The sequence below is a fragment of the Pseudorasbora parva genome, chromosome 10, assembly GCF_024679245.1.
Source record: "Pseudorasbora parva isolate DD20220531a chromosome 10, ASM2467924v1, whole genome shotgun sequence".
Classification (NCBI taxonomy): Eukaryota; Metazoa; Chordata; class Actinopteri; order Cypriniformes; family Gobionidae; genus Pseudorasbora; species Pseudorasbora parva.
The window spans coordinates 43,220,778-43,241,720 of NC_090181.1; the positions used below are offsets into that span (position 1 = coordinate 43,220,778).

The 20,943-nt window shown below is 40.6% G+C and overlaps 1 protein-coding gene across 1 annotated transcript in view; it reads right to left on the reverse strand.

Moving 5' to 3' along the window:
• Positions 1–5,666: 5,666 nt before the first annotated feature.
• The window catches only part of LOC137091608 (peroxidasin), a 102,416-nt gene continuing 87,139 nt past the window's right edge, over positions 5,667–20,943 (reverse strand). The window contains exons 17-23 of the mRNA XM_067456209.1: positions 18,865–20,368; positions 18,651–18,785; positions 15,766–15,974; positions 13,827–13,944; positions 11,421–11,550; positions 9,606–9,719; positions 5,667–6,452 (exon numbers count right to left, since the gene is read on the reverse strand). Coding sequence (XP_067312310.1) covers positions 6,318–6,452; positions 9,606–9,719; positions 11,421–11,550; positions 13,827–13,944; positions 15,766–15,974; positions 18,651–18,785; positions 18,865–20,368 — 2,345 coding nt within the window. The 3' untranslated portion in view covers positions 5,667–6,317. The remainder of the gene's footprint in view (positions 6,453–9,605; positions 9,720–11,420; positions 11,551–13,826; positions 13,945–15,765; positions 15,975–18,650; positions 18,786–18,864; positions 20,369–20,943) is intronic.

The following is a 20,943-nucleotide window of genomic DNA, read 5'->3' on the forward strand; positions in this document are numbered from 1 at the left end:
TATTAGATTTACATTTTATTTTATTTCCTTATGTTTGTGACTAGTCTAACAGTCAGAGCTACAATTGGGACTGTTGCTGATTGCTGGCAGCCACTGAGAAGTCGTTGTTCGTCGTTTCGCCGTTTTCAACCGCTTCTCTAATGTTTACGTTTGAATTGCTGCGGTTGGTTTCTGGTTTGGAGGACATTTGATGTTTCTCGCCGCGGGTGCTCACTGGTGGTCTCCCTTGGGCTTAAGCTGCATGGTGGCTGAAGTTTGCACCGGGCTAGCGTCATCCGGGCTCTCGTCGTCGGCGTCCGGCATGATGTTGGGATGTTCTGCTTCTCGGCTGCGCCGCTGTTCCGTCCTGCATTGCGACCGTGGAGTGACATCTGCGCCGGCCCCGGTGTGTCCACAGAAGTGCCCGGAGGAATGTTCTGCCTCCTGCATGGTGCTGCAGCGATCCCCATCGTTTGAATCATCATGAAGAAGACCCATCATCTGGTCTTCAGCTGTCGTGCCTCGGCGATGTCATCAGGACACTGCCGCTGGGAGAAATCTGAAACATGGAGTGGACCACAGTGTGCTGCGGAGCTAACAGAGACTTCCACCATCAGCTGTTTTCTGTTCACCATCAGCTCTGTTTCTGTTCACCATCAGCTCTGTTTCTGTCCACCATCAGCTCTGTTTCTGTCCACCATCAGCTCTGTTTCTGTCCACCATCAGCTCTGTTTCTGTCCACCATCAGCTCTGTTTCTGTTCACCATCAGCTCTGTTTCTGTTCACCATCAGCTCTGTTTCTGTTCACCATCAGCTCTGTTTCTGTTCACCATCAGCTCTGTTTCTGTTCACCATCAGCTCTGTTTCTGTTCACCATCAGCTCTGTTTCTGTTCTGTTTTCTGTGTTGGTTGATTGTTTGTAGTATTTTATATTTTTACTTGTTATTCATTTTTTGTTGTTATCCCCCCCCCCTTGTTGCACTTTGAGATTCTTCGGAATGAAAAGTGCATTATAAATAAAATCTATTATTATTATTATTATTATTAGTGACTGACGCTAGAGGTTGCAGTCTTTAGCCTCCTTGTTAGAGTGTCCGACTCTCATGCCGGCGAACCCGGGTTCGAGTCCCGGTCTGAACAGAAGGGGTTACGTTGGTGCCGTGACCCGGATTGGGGTGAGGTTTAGGGGGGTGAGTGTAACAGAGGCCAGCTAGTAGTAGTTGCTGTGCGAGTAAACCTCACTCCTTTGACCTCAAGGGACGCTCTAGCGACTGATGCTAGAGGTTGCAGCCTTTAGCCTCCTTGTTAGAGCGTCCGACTCTCATGTCGGCGGACCTGGGTTCGAGTCCCGGTCCGAACAGAAGGGGTTACACCAACACATTTTGACACATGCATAATAAAAATATAGCCACAAACAGCAGTCACCAGGGTATTTACGGGTATCAATGGGATAGTTCACCCCACGAAAACTCACCCTCATGTCATTCCAAATCCGTAAGACTTTGGTTCATTTTCGGAACACAAATTAAGATATTTTTGATAAAATCTGAGAGATTAATGTCCCTCCATTGACAGCCTACGCAACTGTCACTTTATTGCTTTAAAAAGTTCTTATAAAGATTGTTAAACTAATTCATATTTGGAATTGAGCGGTTTAGTCCAGATTTTCTGAAGAGGAACAGTCGATGCCGAAGCGCCCAGGGACCACACACCAACTGGATACCGTATCGTCTGACCAGCAGGCAGGAAGTATGCGATCGCCGGAACGCGCCGCTGACACCAACACCGACTGGAAGGTCTTGTCGTCTCTTAGAACTGACGGTTAACTCAGAAGACTTTTGGAGTGAAGAGTCATGTAACCCTTGGCTTCTTCCTTATATACCCATGTGGGAAGGCGGAGTTACGCATGCAAATTTTGCATGCCCATGGCATTGGCACTGCCATTGGGCGTTTTCTAGATCTTAAAGTTGATACCTGACGTTACTCGGAGTGACTGAACGAAAGGGAACTACATTTCCCCGTTTATTAATGTGAAGCTGCAAGTGCTAGACAGTAAATTAATAAATGTACAAATAAATGTAATGAGATGGTTTGGAAATAAAACAGTCAATGTTTCATATGTGGCCATTTTATTGTTGAAAGGCATATGTTGCAGTGCAAACAGTCTTTGGCAAAAATACAATACAAAAGATAAGAATCATTTTGACCACTTGTTTGAGCATGATCAGTCTTGCAGGGCAGTGCATTTCTAAGGCAGATGGGCACAGTTTGGTTTGGGGGAGGATTTTTAAAGAGGTTGTTAGATAAAGGAAGGATGGAAGGCTGTTTGAGAGTAATAAAACACTGACACAGAGTCACATAACAGAGATAAAATAGTTAGACGCAGGTCAAACATGGTAAAACAAGCAAACTAACAGTCACTGTCCACTATCACAGTCACTTTCACAATCACTACCCAGCACGACCATAACTCTACAAGCAAACTGTGATTGTGATTATCTGCAGTCTGTCACTGATGACGTTTGATCAGTGGAATGTTTTGACAAGGGCAGCAGTCGTTCAGCTCTGCAACCCTCCAGATCAGGGTATGGCTTCCATTTCAGTGAGACTTCAGAAAACTCAACCAAACACACACAGCCTGGACTTCTCATTAGTCCACTGAACTAAACGGATGCATGATTGGCCCTTGTTACAGTACAGTACAGGCGAAACTTTATATTTGTAGAACCCTAGGGTCTAGTTTCTGGTCAAAAGTTGGAATAAATCTTTTGCTAACCAAGGCTGCCTTTATTTGATTAAAATACAATAAAATTTAAAACTGTATCGTTTTATATTGTAATATATTTCAAAATATAATTTATTCCTCTGATTTTCCTGTGAATTTTTTCAGTGTCAAATGATCCTTCAAAATCATTTTAACCACTCTATAACAAATGATTTCTATTTCAAATGAATGCTGTTCTTTTAAACGTTCTATTCATCAAAGAATCCTAAAAGAAGTACTGATAAGAACCATTATAAACATTTGAGAACCAATAATAATTATATATATATATATATATATATATATATATATATATATATATATATATATATATATATATATATATATATATATAAAATTGTAATAATATTTCACAATATTACTGTTTTTACTGTATTTTAGATCAAATAAGTGCAGCCTTGGTGAGCAGAAGAGACTTCTTCCAAAAAACAACAACATCTTTTGTACTTCAAATTATTTGAAACTGTTGTTAAATAGTAAACTACTAAATTATTTTTTTTTCTACAGCATCAAAGCAAAACGTTGAGTCTTGAATCTGCATTGAAAGTGACAAATACTGAGCTCTTGGAAAAATACAATGACAAAAAACACAGACAACACAAAGCACACAGCATGAGCAGTGCAGTCTGATTCACAGACCAATGACTCTTATAAACCAGTTCAAATAGTACAATACTACTTAAAGAAAGCAATGTGATGTGAAGGCCAAGTATGGTAACCCATACTTGGAATTTGTTCTTTGCATTTAACCATCCAAGTTAATGCACACAAATTAGGAGCAGTGAGTAGTGAACAAACACACACTGCAAACCTTGGACATACAAACACCCGTGGCAGTGGGCAGCCATTTTGCTGTGGGGCCCGGGAAGCGATTGGGGGTTAGGTGGATTGCTTAGAGTTCACCTCAGTCGTGGGTATTATTGAGTATTGGAAGAGAGTGCTGTTCATTCACTTCCCCCACCTACATTTTTCCTGCCGGCATTGAGAATCTAACCTGCTACCTTCGGGTTACAAGTCTGACTCTAACATCAGGCCACGACTGCCCCTAATGGTTGTGATTTTAATGATTACTCAAAGGTACTAAAACAAATCATTAAAGGTGGGGTAAGCTATATTTCAAAACTGCTTTATAAAAGTATCTCGGGCCGAGTACCAAAACAAACTTGTAGCCAATCAGAAGTAATGGGCGTGTCTTCTAATGATGGTGAGAAGAGAACGCTCAGTGCACGTCATTATTCAAAAGACACGATACAGGACGGACATTAGCCGAGCAACGACAGAAACAGAGATGGCAGATAAAAAACAATAGTGGAAAACGTTTGTGGAACTAAAGGAGGATCAGGCAAGAAGTATCAGCTTTTCAGTGCTGGAGAGAATTCAAGGAGCGAAGGCCTGCAATCAGACGGCAAAGTTACTTTATTTCTTCTCGAGAGATGAGTAACATTGGTTTTGTTTTGTTTCACAGAACTAATATATGCTGGCTTTTGCTTGAATATGCTCATGTGTCATGTTCGCTTGACTATTTGCAATCGTATCGTCATTCACTTCAGTGAGATAAATACCTGTTCATTTCCACAACCATCAAGTGTCAGCTCGCAAAGTTTATCCTAAAAGTAAGATGATAAACTACTAATATATGTTTGCTTCCTTTGGTTGATCGCTATAACTCTAATCTTGTCACAATTGTAATATATTTGTTAGTTGGACTATCGTGCTCGTGCTATCGAGTTGTTCATGAGAACTGTGTTTGTGTTTTTGGGATGGAAGGGATGACTTTTTCATTGAACATTCGACCTGGATTACCACAGTAACACACATTGCTTTCACTTATTGATGACATTATAGCCTCGGCCGGCTGGCACAGCAGAATCTGCCATAGTCGTCTCGTGGGTTGCGTACGTATGTGTGGGGGGAGCTATCAAATAAGGGGCGTGCCGCTTTTGGGGTAGCAGCGTGTTTGTTTTGATTGAAATATCAACATCGGTCACCAGATATCGCTTACCCCACCTTTAACAGAATCAGAATCATAAATGCAATTCTAATCTCCAAACATTCCTATTTTGCTGGATAAAAATTATATTTATGTTACAAGTGATCTATAGCGAAGGTTTTCATCTCTGAACACTGTTGGAAAAGAAAGGAAACATCTGGAACTTCATTGACATAAGGATATAAATACTGTGCTGGTAGAACAGAGTGTTATAGAGACATACAGTAACACTTTAGAAGAGAGCCGCTCCCAAACGTTTCACCTCAGTCGCTCCCAAACCAAAAACATCAATAACAGCTTTCTGTCAAGATAAAGCAAAGAACGCCCAAAGTCCAGGTCTCAGAAAACCCGCAGATGCCAAGGGAAACAAACATTTGGTGATCAGTAGAGTCATTTCCCCATTGCAAAGATTGTTTTCAAGATATTCACATTTTTCTCCATATGAGAGGAAGATACAAAGTGGGAGCTACTGTACTACATATGTCCAGAATATCATAATATGCACAAGTAACGTTTAAAATTTCTTAAGCATAACTACAAAAGGACAGGCTTTCGCTCAAATGTGGTTTTTAAAAGGCACATAATGAGTCTATATACTGTATGATGCATTGCATATTGCAAAACAATTAAATGCATAAAACAACACTCGTAAGACTCGGGTTAATCACTTAAATGATAGCACCAGTTCTGCAGCATCTCCAGCCTGAGAATGCTTCTTCCATTAAACAACCAGAAATGAGAAACTCGGGTCCTGTAAGACGTCGTCCTGCCGAGTTCAGCTCCATCCCCAAATAAACACACATTCAAAAAAATATCTGACCTAAATTTAGGACTGTACATAGAATTTCCATTCATTTAGATCACAAAATTTTCACATAAACTCATAAAATATAAAACATAAACATAAAATTTAATGTGATGCATATTTGTCAGGCATACATTCTGCATTCGGAAAATCATCAAAAAAACATTCATAAAATGCATTCGTTCAAATTGCTTCAAATCCACATAAATCTGTTCATTGTGAAAACTGTGGAACAACATATTCAATAAGCAGAAATCTTACCCGTGTCATGTATGACTGAGAAATATGCATTACAGTAGGTTTTAATATTTTGTTACAACTTTATAATCCAAATGGATAGAATTTGTATATGCAATTCAAATACATAAATCTTACATTATGGCCCAAATATTTTCTGAATTCACCTGCCTGCAAATTTCAAGTAATCCTGAAGACTTTGGCTTTTCTCAGGCATGTTTGATTAGGGATGAAGCTGAACTCTGCAGATCAACGTTCCTCCAGGACCGCAGTCGTCCATCTCTGGCCTCATAAATGAATATCTTGGGCAGTCGACTCCTGGTTAACAGGCCTGAGGAGGAAAACAGGGTCCCACATTCATCTGTTCAAATACTTTTTAAGGCAGTGTATTGGTTCTTTGTAGTGGGTGTCTGAGGATATGCAAACAATAAAACCCAATACATGACAAACAACAAAAAAACCCTGAAACACAACTAGACCAAATGGAGGCATGAGCTCAAGGTCACATGGGTGTCCTGAGGTTATACGTGCTGCTCTGTTTCCTGTGGTTGTGATGGCTGGTTGAGGCACACAGGGCAGCACGAGCCTTTGGGCGTCATGGGATTCAGACATGCTGCCGGTGGACACTTTTCCACGAAACACGTCACCTGGGCCCCCTGACAGAGAAAGATGGGAACAATTAAGCCTAAATTTTTTATTTTTTGTAAAACAGTTATTGATCTACTTCTTTTATTATTAATTAACGAGTTTACCAACTTTGAATATGTTGAACATCATAGACAGCGGCAGATCAATATGCCGCATTCACACTAATGCACCGATATATTTTAACATAGCAAATGTTTTGTCCCGTCCTGTCCTTAAGACTTAACTAACTGTGTTTACATTCATTTTCCACCATAAAATCATTTGAATATGCAAGTTTGTTTAACCACTTAGAGCCAGGCACAGCCGTGTTCTGCGAGTGTCCTTCAGAACGAACACACATGAGCATTTGAAAGCAGATATCTGTCAGTAAGTTTCATGCAATCAAATACAGCCCTCCAAATGGCATAAATGACGCCTCTGTAGAGCAGTCGGAAGGGAGACCATGGAAATACCGGTGGGTAAAACTGCACATTATCAAGCAAAGAATATGTTCTTGATCTGTCAGTCACTTCGCACTTGGGAGCCTCAAACACTTCTGATACTTTCAGACACTTTCCTGAAGAGGTTCTGGCCATTAATCCAGGGCAAGCATAAGTTGGTCCCGAGGGCATTCACATTGGAAACTTCCTGTCATCTCCACCTTTGGAGTTAGCAGCAGCTGAAGTCACTGTGGGCCAGCAAATTTGATCAATCAATCACGCAGCCCAGCCGGGGCCTAGCAAATTTGGTTTCACCCAGTGAGCCTGATGTTAAGTCAGCGAAGAAAAAGGACAGGTCTTGCTGGTTGCACTGAACTGGCCCACCGGGACTTTCTTGTCAGAGCTCAAACTCCTTGCAACAGCCTCTACCTGGTGAATTCATCTGAGGAAAGTATGAATTATTCTTTCTCAGAGGCAGGGTACCATTTTGCAGCAGCGATAGACACTATCATTCAAGACAAAGCTCACTCCATGAGGTGGCTGTATACTTTGAAGTGGGATCTGATATTAAACTTATGTTCTTCCCAAGGTGAAGACTCACAGAGATGCACAGTCCTTAAGGGAAGCACTACCTGGTTATCAGGTTCCTCAGAGGCACCACAAGTTGAAATCCTCCAAGGCCATGCCTTGTTCCCTCTTGGGACCTCTCTGTAGAGTTTTAATTGGTCTACTTTTGAGCCCCTATAGCAGGGCTATTCAAATCTTACCCTGGAGGGCCAATGCACTGCAGAGTTTAGCTCCAACCCTGATCAAATACACTCACCTGTGATTTTCTAATTATCCTGGAGACATTGATTAGCATTTTCAGGTGTGCTTGATTAAGGTTGGAGCTAAACTCTGCACTGCCATGGCCCTCCAGGGTAAGATTTGAATAGCCCTGCCCTATAGTCTCTTTGAAGACGGCCCTCCTGACTGCACTCACTTCCATCAAGAAGATTGGGGACTCGCAGGTGTTCTCCCCAGCTAAACATGCCTGGAGTTTGGTCTGGCATACTCTCACATGATCATGAGACCCCAGTTGGGCTACGTGCCCAAAGTTTCCACTACCCCTTTCAGGGATCAGGTGGTGAACTTGCAAGCACTCTCTTGTGCCTTATCGTTGCTGTGTTTGGTAGGAGCCATGTGTGTTTACTTAGGCTTCACGGACAGCTTCAGATGCTCTGAGCAGTTTATTGTCTGTTATGGGGGACAGCAGAAGGGGAAGGCTGTTTTCAAACAGAGGATTGCCCAAAAGGATTGTGGATGCCATTTCACTGGCATACCATCCCCAAGGCATGCCGTACCCCCTGGGACCGCAAGCACACTCCACTAGGAGTGTTGCTGGGTTGCAACCAATACCTTTGTGAGATTCTACAATCTCGTCCCATGTGTTATCAGGTATGAACAAGTAAACTGGTCAGGTGTATAACTCAGCACCTTTATTCTCCCATAGGTGACAATTTGCCCTTTTTGATGCTTGTTAGTTCCCTGTATCTGGCAAACCCTGGACATCTTTCTAGCCTTTAGCGCTCATCGGTTGCCGAGTTTGGCATAGGAATTACCAGGCCCATTAATTGTGGTTAATTAATGGCCCTTTTCAGGCAAGGCTGTGTATTTGCGCTAATTGGTCCATATGTGCCAATTCACTGATGGTAATCACATATGATGTATTTCCACTGTCCGGTTTTCCTACCAGTAAACCCTGTGTCTTGCTTTGGGAAGAGCTTTGCCCTGGCACAGTGTCTCCCTCTTCAGGTAGGACCTACTGCCACAACACTGAACTACCTGCCGGAATGGCCAGGACACTTTCCTGGCTCCTCAGCTCAAACCTGAATGAGTGGAAGCACACCATCTACTTTTATACCCGTATGTCAGGGCGAGTAGTGAATACAAATTCCACTCGCCAATTCTTATTGGCCTTTTCTGAAAGTTTCAGAGATGCTTTTGGGCTTCCAAGTGTCGACCCCTAGTGCCACTACATATACCACAGCGCATATCCTGTGATGTTTTCAATAAAGAGGAATCGCGATGCATCAGAGAAATAATTTTTCTTCCACCCCTACTATAGTTAAAGGAGCTGTATGTAAGAAATGTATTTCAATTAATCATAAAATGGCCCTGATATGTCACTAGACATTAAGAAATTATGATAATTTTTAAATACTTATATCACTGACAACAGTAGTCCGGCCAGGATATTGTCATTTAAAAGTTGTTGTTGCAGCCCTCAACTGATGTTGATGTTGACATGTTGTGTTTTGGCCTGAAGCTCCGCCCACCACCTATCTACCAATCACAAAGCCAGTAGTGTTTGGGCATCTGGGTTGCCAGATCTGCTCTAGTTACCACAGCTGCAGATCTACAAACGTTCCTGCTGATCCTGCAGCCAATCTGGCAACCTTGAGTCAAGGGGAGGGAGAGGGGGATACACCGCTCTACCTTCATTTGAAAGTGATTGCAGTACCAGTTTTGGCCGCAATCTTACATACACTTCCTTTAAATGTTTTAGCTTGGCAAATTCACATGCTATAGTTAATATTACCTGAACATTGGTACACAATTTCTGTGCATTTGTTTTCAATTTACATGCCCATGTATGGAAGTACATGCAGCACAGTCTACTCTGACCACACCTTAAGATTTACAGTATTCGGGAAAACTTGTGCCGAAGTCCAGACAGTTTCAGTGCACTGATGAACTTACTTTACACTGACATATGGTACAGGGGTTCTTCTTCCAACTCTCTCCATCTACCCGCTCTCTCCCGTCCTCATCTGCGCAGTCTGTTTTGCTCAGACGACCTTCAAGTCTTTTTATCTGTCAGTTTCAACAGGGAGAATGTATTCAAGGTCAAAAACACTTTAATTTTACCATAATATACATTTCAGCATCACATATTCTGCTCACAGTTTCTGAATGGTTTGATAAAGTCTCGTTACATCCCTCTATTTTCCTAATTCAACTTAAAACGGAGTTCAGTTGCTGTGGTAAATGATGTAAAATTCATTCTTGTCAAGTTGAATCTTATTTTTGAAAAATAATTTTGATGAAAAGCTTGTTTCCATGAGTTATTGATCATATAATTGTATACAGTGCCTTACTAGTAAATACTTAATAACTCAAGTAAATATTTTGGACTTTTCTTCACACCAACATTAATATGGCTTAGAAGACTTTATGTGTGAGGTGGATGTACAATTCTGATGAAGCTTAAAAGCTTCACTGTAATCTTTAAATTGAGAGCTGGCCTACTCTATTCATTGTAGTTGTATGGAAAATTACAATCAAAATGTAAAATACATTTTTTATATCTACATTCAAGGAGTTTAACAGATGATTTTATCCAAATTGACAAGTTGAGACTATATGAAGGTATTTTGTGAAGTATATAATGTGAATATTCACTTTTGGCACAAACCATTGCTTTATAAAGCGTGACAGGAGAAAAACTAAACAAAATAGTGTGAGCTATAAGAATTCACATTAAAATAACATTGCTGAATCTATACTTGAGTGAACTGTAGGGTCGCTCTGTGTGTTAGTTTGATATCTATTCTTTTGAGATGTTTCTTCCCTCACAGCTCTGTTTTAAGTGGGCTCTAAAAATATGTGGTTATCTGATCTCTGAATGTAGCGTTTAGTGCTGGGCCAAAATGTCCCTTCAGAGAGCTTACATGTGATGCTTTCCTCAATGTCTCTGTTATTTCTGTGAGAGAAACACATTCAAAAACAAAGAAACTCGTAGCTATTACTGTGTAATTCATAAGAACAAGCTGTAATTTTATTACTGAATCAAAAGGTTAAACCAAACATATCTTTATTCTGTATATCAAAAAAGAATGGCAGTCAACAGGAGCTGTTTGTTTGCAGTAATTGAAGATGAATGTGATGTGATATAATGAGTTATTAATTGTGAATAAGCCTTTGCAAATAGCGGATATAATGTACAGGATAATCTGTTATCTGTTATCTGCAAGCAGCACATGCTTATATGCTTACATGCTTATGCATTCGGGATCTAAAGTTGGTCCTTTCTATTAAGATTTTAAGGCTGGGTTGAGGATTGTGTTTGGACTTTGTTTATTTGACAACAACAAAAGAAGTCGATCCAGGAACCTGCCCTACTTGGCAAAAATACAGTCAAGTTTAATAGTTCATTATTTAATAGTCAAATTCTACTTGTTCACTGAGGAACGCTTTATTTGATATTTCATTTTTAAACATACAGCGTGAAGTAGACATAAGAAACAAGGCAGATATTATTTGTAATATCACTATAGATTGCCATGTGTTTTTAATCAAATCAGAGCGTCTGGAAAGTTTGATTCTTGGCCTGTTGTACTGGACAGTAAAACGAACATTTTCAGCGTCTCACCATCACCGCCAAACGCATGTGTCCGAGCAGATCTTATTCGTCCCTGTATATTCAGCTCACCTTTTCAGAAGGTTTAAATAAATTATATAAAGTATGTAGTGCAGCTTGGCATTGCAATAAACCAGGTGATCATGTGTCCTGACCTGTTTTCGTAAACTTGTGATAGTTTTCTGCATGTCAGCAACAAAGTCTTGGAAATCCTTAATGGAGGGTTCAGTGCTTGACTTTGGTGATGCAGTTACGTTTACTGCAGTTTGAGCATCTTCCAAAGAGCTGGAAAACAAAACTCATAAAAGTCAAATAAATCAATAATCCAAAATGTTGTAATCTAAAACATACACGTTAGGGTCACATTACTAGGCCGTGTGTCCACCAACGCGTTTTTAGCCAGCTGAAACCTGCCTTCCTCAAGACGCTATATATGACCGTGGACCACAAAACCAGTCATAAGGGTCAATTTTTTGAAATTGAGATGTACACATCATCTGAATGTTGAATAAATAAGCTTTCCATTGGAGAATATTTGGCCGAGATACAACTTTTTGAAAATCTGGAATCTGAGGATGCAAAAAAAATCTAAATACTGAGAAAATCGAAAGTAGTCCAAATGAAGTCCTTAGCAATGCATATAACTACTACTAATAATTTTTGATATATTTACAGTAGGAAATTTACAAAATATCTTCATGGAACATGATCTTTATTTAATATCCTAATGATTTTTGGCATAAAAGAAAAAATGTATTATGTCAATGTATTGTTAGCTATTGCCACAAACATACCCGTGCCACTTAAGACATCACATATGTGCTGTGATAATATCCGCAGAAATGTTACTAGTATCTGATTTTCCAGATAGTTTGTTGCTGAATATAAAAATGTTGATACTATGTAAATGTATTTGCTCTAGTACTTGTTTTCAATTATTTTATTCCGCTGTTGTGCTTGTTTTCATCTGTTGCAAGCAGAATGTGGCACTGTGGTATTTGTCCCGCCCCTCCTCCACTCTGATTGGACGGCTGGGTAAAAAGTGAGTGACACGAGCTGCATTTTACCCAAGCGGCAACCTCCCCCAGTTTCTCTTGAAGCCAATACAGGAGTGACTTAAACTGCAGTTCATCAACTGGCCGCTAGAGACCGGTTCCAGAAGGAGCAGAATCTCATTGAGCCCCATGTTAAAATGCCCAACTTTACAGCAGAAAAAAAACATGTTTACAGTCTGGTAGAAATTGTGATTTTGGTCTATACAGCTCATTTTGCCCTTCATGACAACTGTGAGGGGTTGAATTTACATTCACTCGTTCGTACATTCATTCGTTTACATTATATTAATCCTTAAAGTTCTGCATAATTAAGGACGTGGCCACTTTGAGTGACAGGTGGATAGCTGTTTGTCTGCTGTCTGTTAGTCATCACATCACCTAAGTCCCGCCTCTTTGCCCATTGTCTGTTATCCGCGATGATGCGCTGCCAAGATGGCGACGGCCAACTTTACGCTTCAGAACTGCTCTTCAAAAACCTACAGGTGCCGTAACAGACACTATGTCTATATTTTTTTTACAGTCTATGGTTTTATCCAAGGCTGAAGATTCATCAAATTAAAATGACTGGATCCCCGCAGAACGTTCAGTTCTAAGAGTGAAATAGATGCTAAGCGCCCTCAAACAACTGGAAAAAAATACGCTAACCTCTGGAAAAAACGCTTTGGCGGACACACGGTCTTAATGTTAGTTAATGCATTAACTAATATCAACAATGTGCAGTACATTTGCTACAGTACTTATTCATCTTTGTTAGTTGATAAAAATACAACTTAAAAAAAAAAAATCATGTTAACCTGGGCCCAATTAATAATATTAATATGTTTTAGAAAATGCTGAAATTAACATAAATATTAATAAATCCTTTAGCAGTATTGTGTATTATAAGTTCATGTTAAGTAATGACAAAAATGAACCTTATTGTAAAGTGTTACCATTATTACTACTACTATTAGTAGTTACTAGTACCGTTAGTTCACCCAAATGTAAATTCTGTCATTAATTACTCTCCCTCATGTCGCTCCAAACATGAAAGACCTTTTTTCATCTTCAGAACACAAATGAAAATCGGAGAGCTCTCTCTCTCCATAGACAGCTGTTTAATGAACACTTTAACTAAGACGTAGGATACTGATACAGGCTAGAACGAAATTGTTGAATTAAGTCGGTATTTTTGCTTGTTTTTGCACATAAAAAGTATTCTTGTCACTTCATTACATTAAGGTTGAACCACTGGAGTCACATGGATTATTTTATCTGTCTTTACTGCCTTTCTGGATGTTGAAAGTGTTCATTAAACTGCTGTCTATGAAGGGTCAGAGAGCTCTCGGATTTCCTCAAAAATATCTTAATTTATGTTCTGAAGATGAACGAAGGTCTCTCGGGTTTGGAACGACATGAGTGGGAGAAATGAATGACAGCATTTTAATGTTTAGGTGAACTAACCCTTTAACTTCATTAGATTTTACAAATGCCAGGCTGACTGTAAATGGAGAATGTGAGTTTTACCTGCTGTTGTCAGTGAGGTTGCTGGCAGGTTTCTTCTCCTCTGGATAGCTGTGCTCCGCTGACCTGCGACCTCTGAAGTGGTACGACAAGGCATTGAACTGACCTTTAGTGCGACAGTCTGCAGGAGCAAGATATTCAGCCTTTTATTTGATTTTATTTGATGCAGGATATACAGCAGTACAAACACTACAGGGATTAAAATATCAAACTATACAAGCCGAAAAGACAGGAAGTGCTGCAAACACAGACCACATGGCAAAGACAGAAGAGGATCCATTGTTAAATGGGACACTACACACTAGTCAATAGACAGTTCTACATTCATGTTGCTTTAATAAATGCTATGTCATTGTGTCACAAGAAATAATGGTAGCACTATAACACAGTAAGGTTCATTAGTTAACATGAACTAATAATGAACTGCACTTATAAAGCATTCATTTATCTTTGTTAATGTTAAATCCTAACATTTACAATACAAATACTTTATTAAACTCTCGTTTAACATTAGGTAATGCACTGTGAACAAACATGAACAGCTGGATTTTCAGCTGTACTAACGTTAACAATGACGAACAAATACAGTAACAAATGTACCGCTCATGTTAGTTACATGAACTAATGAAACCTTATTGTAAAGTGTTACCGAAACAATTTGAAGATGGATAATAAAAGCTGTTAATTATTCTATTTGCCGGACATTGGATAGTGCACCATTTGTTTAAATAAATTTGAGAGAGATCGGGCATGTGTGAATGTATGATTATGTCCGCATTTGCCACCATGACTTCTGCCGCAGTGTATGAAAATTGTGAAAGAATCTTGATGAAGTGTCACACAACAGGACAAAGGGATATTGGATGATCCCCCTTCATGATAAAGTTTGTTTGTTACTACCACAGTTTGCTATGGGAGGATAATATACCGGAAGACTTTGAGCTAAAAATACGCTAGACCTGACAACCCTAAACTCATCATTTTACTAAATCTAAGAATCAGTTTACTGCTTACCATTCAATCACATGCACAGTAAAACAACAACAACAACAATACATGTTTAGAAGAATACAAAACAAAAAAATGTGGGGCTTGTCAAAACAGAAACTTATTGTACAATTACACAGGACTAATGTAAGATAAACGGCTGCATTGATGGAGACTGTAGTTAGCAGCGTGTCAGGGCAGAGGATATGTCTGCGAGATAAGATAAGAATCAAGGGCTTCTCTGAAGTTCCCGTAAAACTTGAATTCACTGCTGAACATGTCTATCTGATAACGCATACAAAAGTAAACAGAAGATGCGTATCCAGAAACATGCATTTCCTACTCGGCGAAATCTCAGTCACCCCCTGCAGAATCCAAAGCATGACAGCATTACTAGCCTTTGATGTTCGTACAATTCTTCAAGATGGTCTATTAAAGAGAAATCAACTAAGCAATTTATAGTAATTCAGTGTCCAAATTCATACATTTTTTTCCTGTCATAGATTAAAATAAATAAATACACACTAAAGTTTGGAACAATTAAGTTTTTTTATGTTTTTTAAAGAAGACTCTTATTCTTACCAAGTCTACAGTTATTTGATGAAAGATACAGTTTTCCTATTTATTTATTTATGTGTGTACACACTGTCACCATTATAGTGGTGGTAAGCAAATGCATGACATGCAGAACCAGGACACATGAGTTAACAAGGGAACTAAACAAGACAATGGTCAGTAGCTAAGGACATAACCTAGGAAATGATGAAGGCTAAGCTAAAAAGATATACAAGAAACAGACACATGAATGAAAACACAATGGAATTAAACATAACCCTGACACTGACATGAGGCCAATAAATGAACTGATGCTATTTCTCAAATATCATGTCATGGCAAACTGATTAGATGATGGGGTTAAAAAAAACCAGGAAAAAATACAGTCCAAGTCTCGTACCTTCACAGCAGTCCTGCCACATACGCAGGTCAATCTTTGGCAAATCGTCACAGCTTCCATAACCATGAGGGAAGTCGGCCACGCTAAAGACATCTGACTGGATGCGGGTGATGTTGTCGCTATTATCACACAGCACCCGGGCGAGAGACGCCTGCTTCAACTGGGTCAACTGCGCTGGACTAAAAGAGCCAGGGTTCTCATACCAAAACCTACAATTATATGAATGAATCGTTTGAGAAAGTGAATTAAATTGACTTTCCTTCTTCTGTGAAACACAAATGGAGGTTTTTAGAAGTGAGTCCATATAGAGAAACACAAAGGTTTGTGACTTCACAAACCTCATGACACAGGTTTCCTCACACACATCCTATCATTTGACGTCTTTCCGAGGGTGAAACGCCGATTGAGCAATTTAATTTTTATGCATTAGGGAGCTCGTGTTTGCTTTCGCTTTGATTCGCGATCGCACATATCGTTCTCGTTCCTACATATTCATTGAGAGTCTTGTACAATGGTTTGATAATAGTCATCTACAGTTGAATATTGAGAAAACAAAGGAATTATGTTGTGGGGAAAAAAATAGGATCAGTAAATCTGGTACTTCATATGAACAAATATCAAACCCGATTCCAAAAAAGTTGGGACACTGTGCAAATTGTGAATACAAAAAAAGAAATGCAATAATTTACAAATCTCATAAACTTAGAATATAGAATATAGATAACATATCAAATGTTGAAAGTGAGATATTTTAAAATATTGTAATATTGGTTCATTTTGAGCTACATGGGATTTTATGAGAGCTACACATTCCAAAAATGTTGGGACAGGTAGCAATAAGAGGCCGGAAAAGTTAAATGTGCATAATGGAATAGCTAGAGGACCAATTTGCAACTTATTAGGTCATTTGGCAACATGATTGGGTATAAAATGAGCCTCTCAGAGGGAAGTTTCTATCAGAAAGGAGTTTCTCAGAGAAAAACTGCAGAGCTTGAAGTTATCATCATCTACACTGCAGTGGGCGGCAGTGGCTCAGTATCATGTAGGTTGTCTACAAACCAGAAGGTTGGTGGTTCAATCCCCAAACCAGAAGGTTGGTGGTTCAATCCTCGGTTCCACCTGACCAAGTGTCGAAGTGTCCATGAGCAAGACACCTAACCCCAGCTGCTCCCGACGAGCTGGATGGCGCCTTACATGGCTGACATCGCCGTCGGTGTATGAATGGGTGAATGTGAGGCAAAAATGTAAAGCGCTTTGGATAAAAGCGCTATATAAATGCAGTCCATTTACCAGTCCATTTACACTGCATAATATCATCCAAAGATTCTGAGAATCTGTAACAATCTCTGTGCATAAGGGTCAAGGCCGGAAAACCATACTGGATGCCCATGATCTTCAGGCCCTTAGACAGCACTGCATCACATACAGGAATGCTACTGAAATGGAAATCACAACATGGGCTCAGGAATACTTTAGAAAACATTGTCGGTGAACACAATTTGCCGTTGCCGGCTAAAACTCTATAAGTCAAAAAAGAAGCCATATCTAGACATGATCCAGAAGCGCAGGTGTTTTCTCTGGACCAAGGCTCATTTAAAATGGACTGTGGCAAAGGGTAAAACTGTTCTGTGCTCAGACGAATCAAAATTTGAAGTTCTTTTTTGGAAACGCCATATCATCCGGACTAAAGAGGACAAGGACAGCCCAAGTTGTTATCAGTGCTCAGTTCAGAAGCTGCATCTCTGATGGTATGGGGTTGCATGAGTGCGTGTGCCATCGGCAGCTTACACATCTGGAAAGGCACCATCAATGCTGAAAGGTATATCCAAGTTCTAGAACAACATATGCTCCCATCCAGATACCGTCTCTTTCAGGGAAGACCTTGCATCTTCCAACATGACAATGCCAGACCACATACTGCATCAATTACAACATGATGGCAGCGTAGAAGAAGGATCGAGTACTGAAATGCCCAGCCTGCAGTCCAGATCTTTCACCCATAGAAAACATTTGGCGCATCATAAAGAGGAAGATGCGGCAAAGAAGACCTAAGACAGTTGAGCAACTAGAAGCCTGTATTAGGCAAGAATCGGACAACATTCCTATTCCTAAACTTGAGCAACTTGTCTCCTCAGTCCCCTGTTTGCAGACTGTTATAAAAAGAAGAGGGGCCACACAGTGGTAAACATGGCCTTGTCCCAACTTTTTTAAGATGTGTTGATGCCATGAAATTTAAAATAAACATATTTTTCACTTAAAATTATATAATTTCTCAGTTTAAACATTTTATATGTCATTTATGTTGTACTCGTAATAAAATATTGAAATTTGAAACTTCCACATCATTGCATTCAGTTTCCAACCTGGGCTCTCATAACACCTGAGCAGTGCCACAGACTGATCGACCTCATGCCACGCCGCATTGCTGCAGTAATTCAGGCTAAAGGAGCCTCCAACTAAGTGCTGTACAAGCTCATACTTTTCATATTCATACTTTTCAGGTGGCCAAGATTTCTAAAAAATCCTTTCTTTGTATTGATTTTAAGTAATATTGTAATTTTCTGAGATACTGAATTTGCGATTATCCTTAGTTGTCAGTTATAATCATCAAAATTAAAAGAAATAAACATTTGAAATATATCAGTCTGTGTGTAATGGATGAATATAATATACAAGTTTCACTTTTTGAATGGAATTAGTAAAATAAATCAACTTTTTGATGATATTCTAATTATATGACCAGCACCTCTTTATTATTTGGGACGTCATGAGAGTGAGTAAATGATGAGAGAATTTTAATTTGTATGAATGGTTGGATGGAAGGATCTCTTTAAAGATTGTTTCATTACTTAGAAAAAGTGTGAAATGCATTAAAAAACTCTTACCGGTCACCATCTCTCAGGCGCTTGAATTGGGATGCTAGTAAACACATGAGGGTCGGTCCCAGTCTGCTGCCAGGCACCAGCTCTTCAGCCATCAGTGCAGGAAACAGGTCGATATTTAGAGGTGTACCGTAGAGCCTGGGAGCAGAACACACCATTACCATCACCATCAGAAATGACTAAATGTGGCTTTTAAATAACAATGGATGTGGCTAACCTTTGAAGCTTCTCTCGCACAGTGGGGTTCTGAATCTCATTCCTCAGATCATCAAAAGTCTTTGCGGACGTGAGGTTGCAGAACACCCGGTAGTCATTATATGGGGGTATACCGTGGTCACGGCCCCTTTGGATATTCATGGCCGCAAGGTCAAGAGCCACCGCATGTGCCATTGAGAAAAGGCGTTCGGTAAGTTCTGTGTTAAGCAGTTGAGTGGACACTCGCATTTTTCCTGCTACTCCAAACAAACCACGGAGCAAAGGATCAATGCCTCCTTCATTTACAATACGGAAGGGGGAGAAAAAAGCCTTGTGAAGTGAGATGTGTCCTTGCTGGATGGGCTGGAAGGTTTCATCGAGCCGGTATAACATGGGATTAATGAGCGTATGACCGAAGCGGAAGGCAGCAGTGGCAAAAGCGTTGAGGATGCCAGCGTTGATATTGGGATTATAGCCATTATAGTCACCCATTAACCTTATGCCAGCCTCACCCAGTATTTTAGGCAGCCAATGGCTGTAGGTTATATGCTGCATCTGGGCTCCGACTATCTTCCGTGCCTCGTGGTAAATGGTGTCACCATCCCAATGGGGGTTGAGACGAAGCAACTCGCTGGCTATTCGGTTATGCTCTCGGAACCAAACCGTGTGCATAGCTGTCAACCCAAGCTGCTCATTGGCACGATGGTCACCAGCTAGAAAGCAAGGAATGGGACTCTCGTTTTCATCCCGCATGCACTCTGTTGGTGGCCCAGTTGCAAAGGGGAGCAGCGGCTTGCCAGTGCGCTGCACGATACCCTGGCGCAACATACCCCTATGGCTGGCCAAGTCACGAATCTCTTCGGCCTCGTGATGCGAGCTGCCATAAACATTGGAAGCATCAATGTAGGATGTGAGCTGGTTCATTTGCTCGCGCGGATACACCGAGTTCATAAGTAGAGAGGTCATTCCGCTGCCGCAAACGGGACTGGAGCGCACAAAAAACATGCACCGTGCTCCATTGCGCCGCTGCCGTGGGTCGTTGGGTGGAAACATGATTGGAAAGCAAGGCGGGTCGTTGGTGCACACCGAGGTGCACAACTGTCCATCGGAGAAACGCGACTGGCTGAGGGCTACGACGGTTGAGTCCAGGTCGTGGTCCAGGAACTGGCCCCATTGCATAAGCATGTGTGTGTAGCGATCGTCTGGGGTGATGGTCTCAGAGCCGATCATGGTGGTGGAGACAAGACGTGGAAGTGGCAGAGGGAAGTTGTTGTGCCTTCTATCAGTGGTGCCACGTGGAAGATTGAAGCCATTGTCATAGACAGGCTTTAGCAAACGCTCAAAGGCAGTGAGCGAGGCGCCCCACATGGGGTGCTGCAGGTTGTTACAAGTGCCATCGTGAGTGCGATACTTCTGGTGGAAGCAGATGTCCGAGCAATTGTTGATGCGTCGATGGGCCGTGCAGCCAGACAGGTTAGCTATCATATCCAGGAAACGCGGAGACACCAAGTCATTGTAGCGGTAGGCTGTAAAATAATTCGTGGGCATCTTGTAAAATGTTGACAACGGTTAAAAAAATAAATAAAAATAATAATATTTTTTTGGGCTCCTATTATTTTATAAATAGACATAAATAAAGTTGTAATGAAAGTTGTTAGGACTATTTTAAGTTTTAGTTACCTGGATTTTCCAAGTGCCAACATAAACCTCTCAGATTTGTAATCGCAGGTTGTGTGTGTCTCAGATACCCTTTTTCCACCAAGGAAGTGCTGGGGCTAGTTCAGAGCCAGAGCCTGGTTTCAAATCGGTTCTTTGTCTTTCCACACCCAAAGCACCAGCTCCAAACCAGAAAAAGTGGTTCTTAAATAGCACTAAATCATTGCTGGGCTAGAAGTAAGAACCGCTTGCGTCAGGGGCTGGGCCGTGACCAACAAAACGAACACAAACTTGTGACCGCCAGCTAACAGCTGTTCGTTTGTAATCGGCGTCTATACAAATCACGGTCAGCTCCACGAATGCGTTGGATTCGCGGCATTTTGATGCCGATGTATGATCATAAAGTCATGAGCCATTGTTGATGGAAGGCTTGTTCGAGATGCAT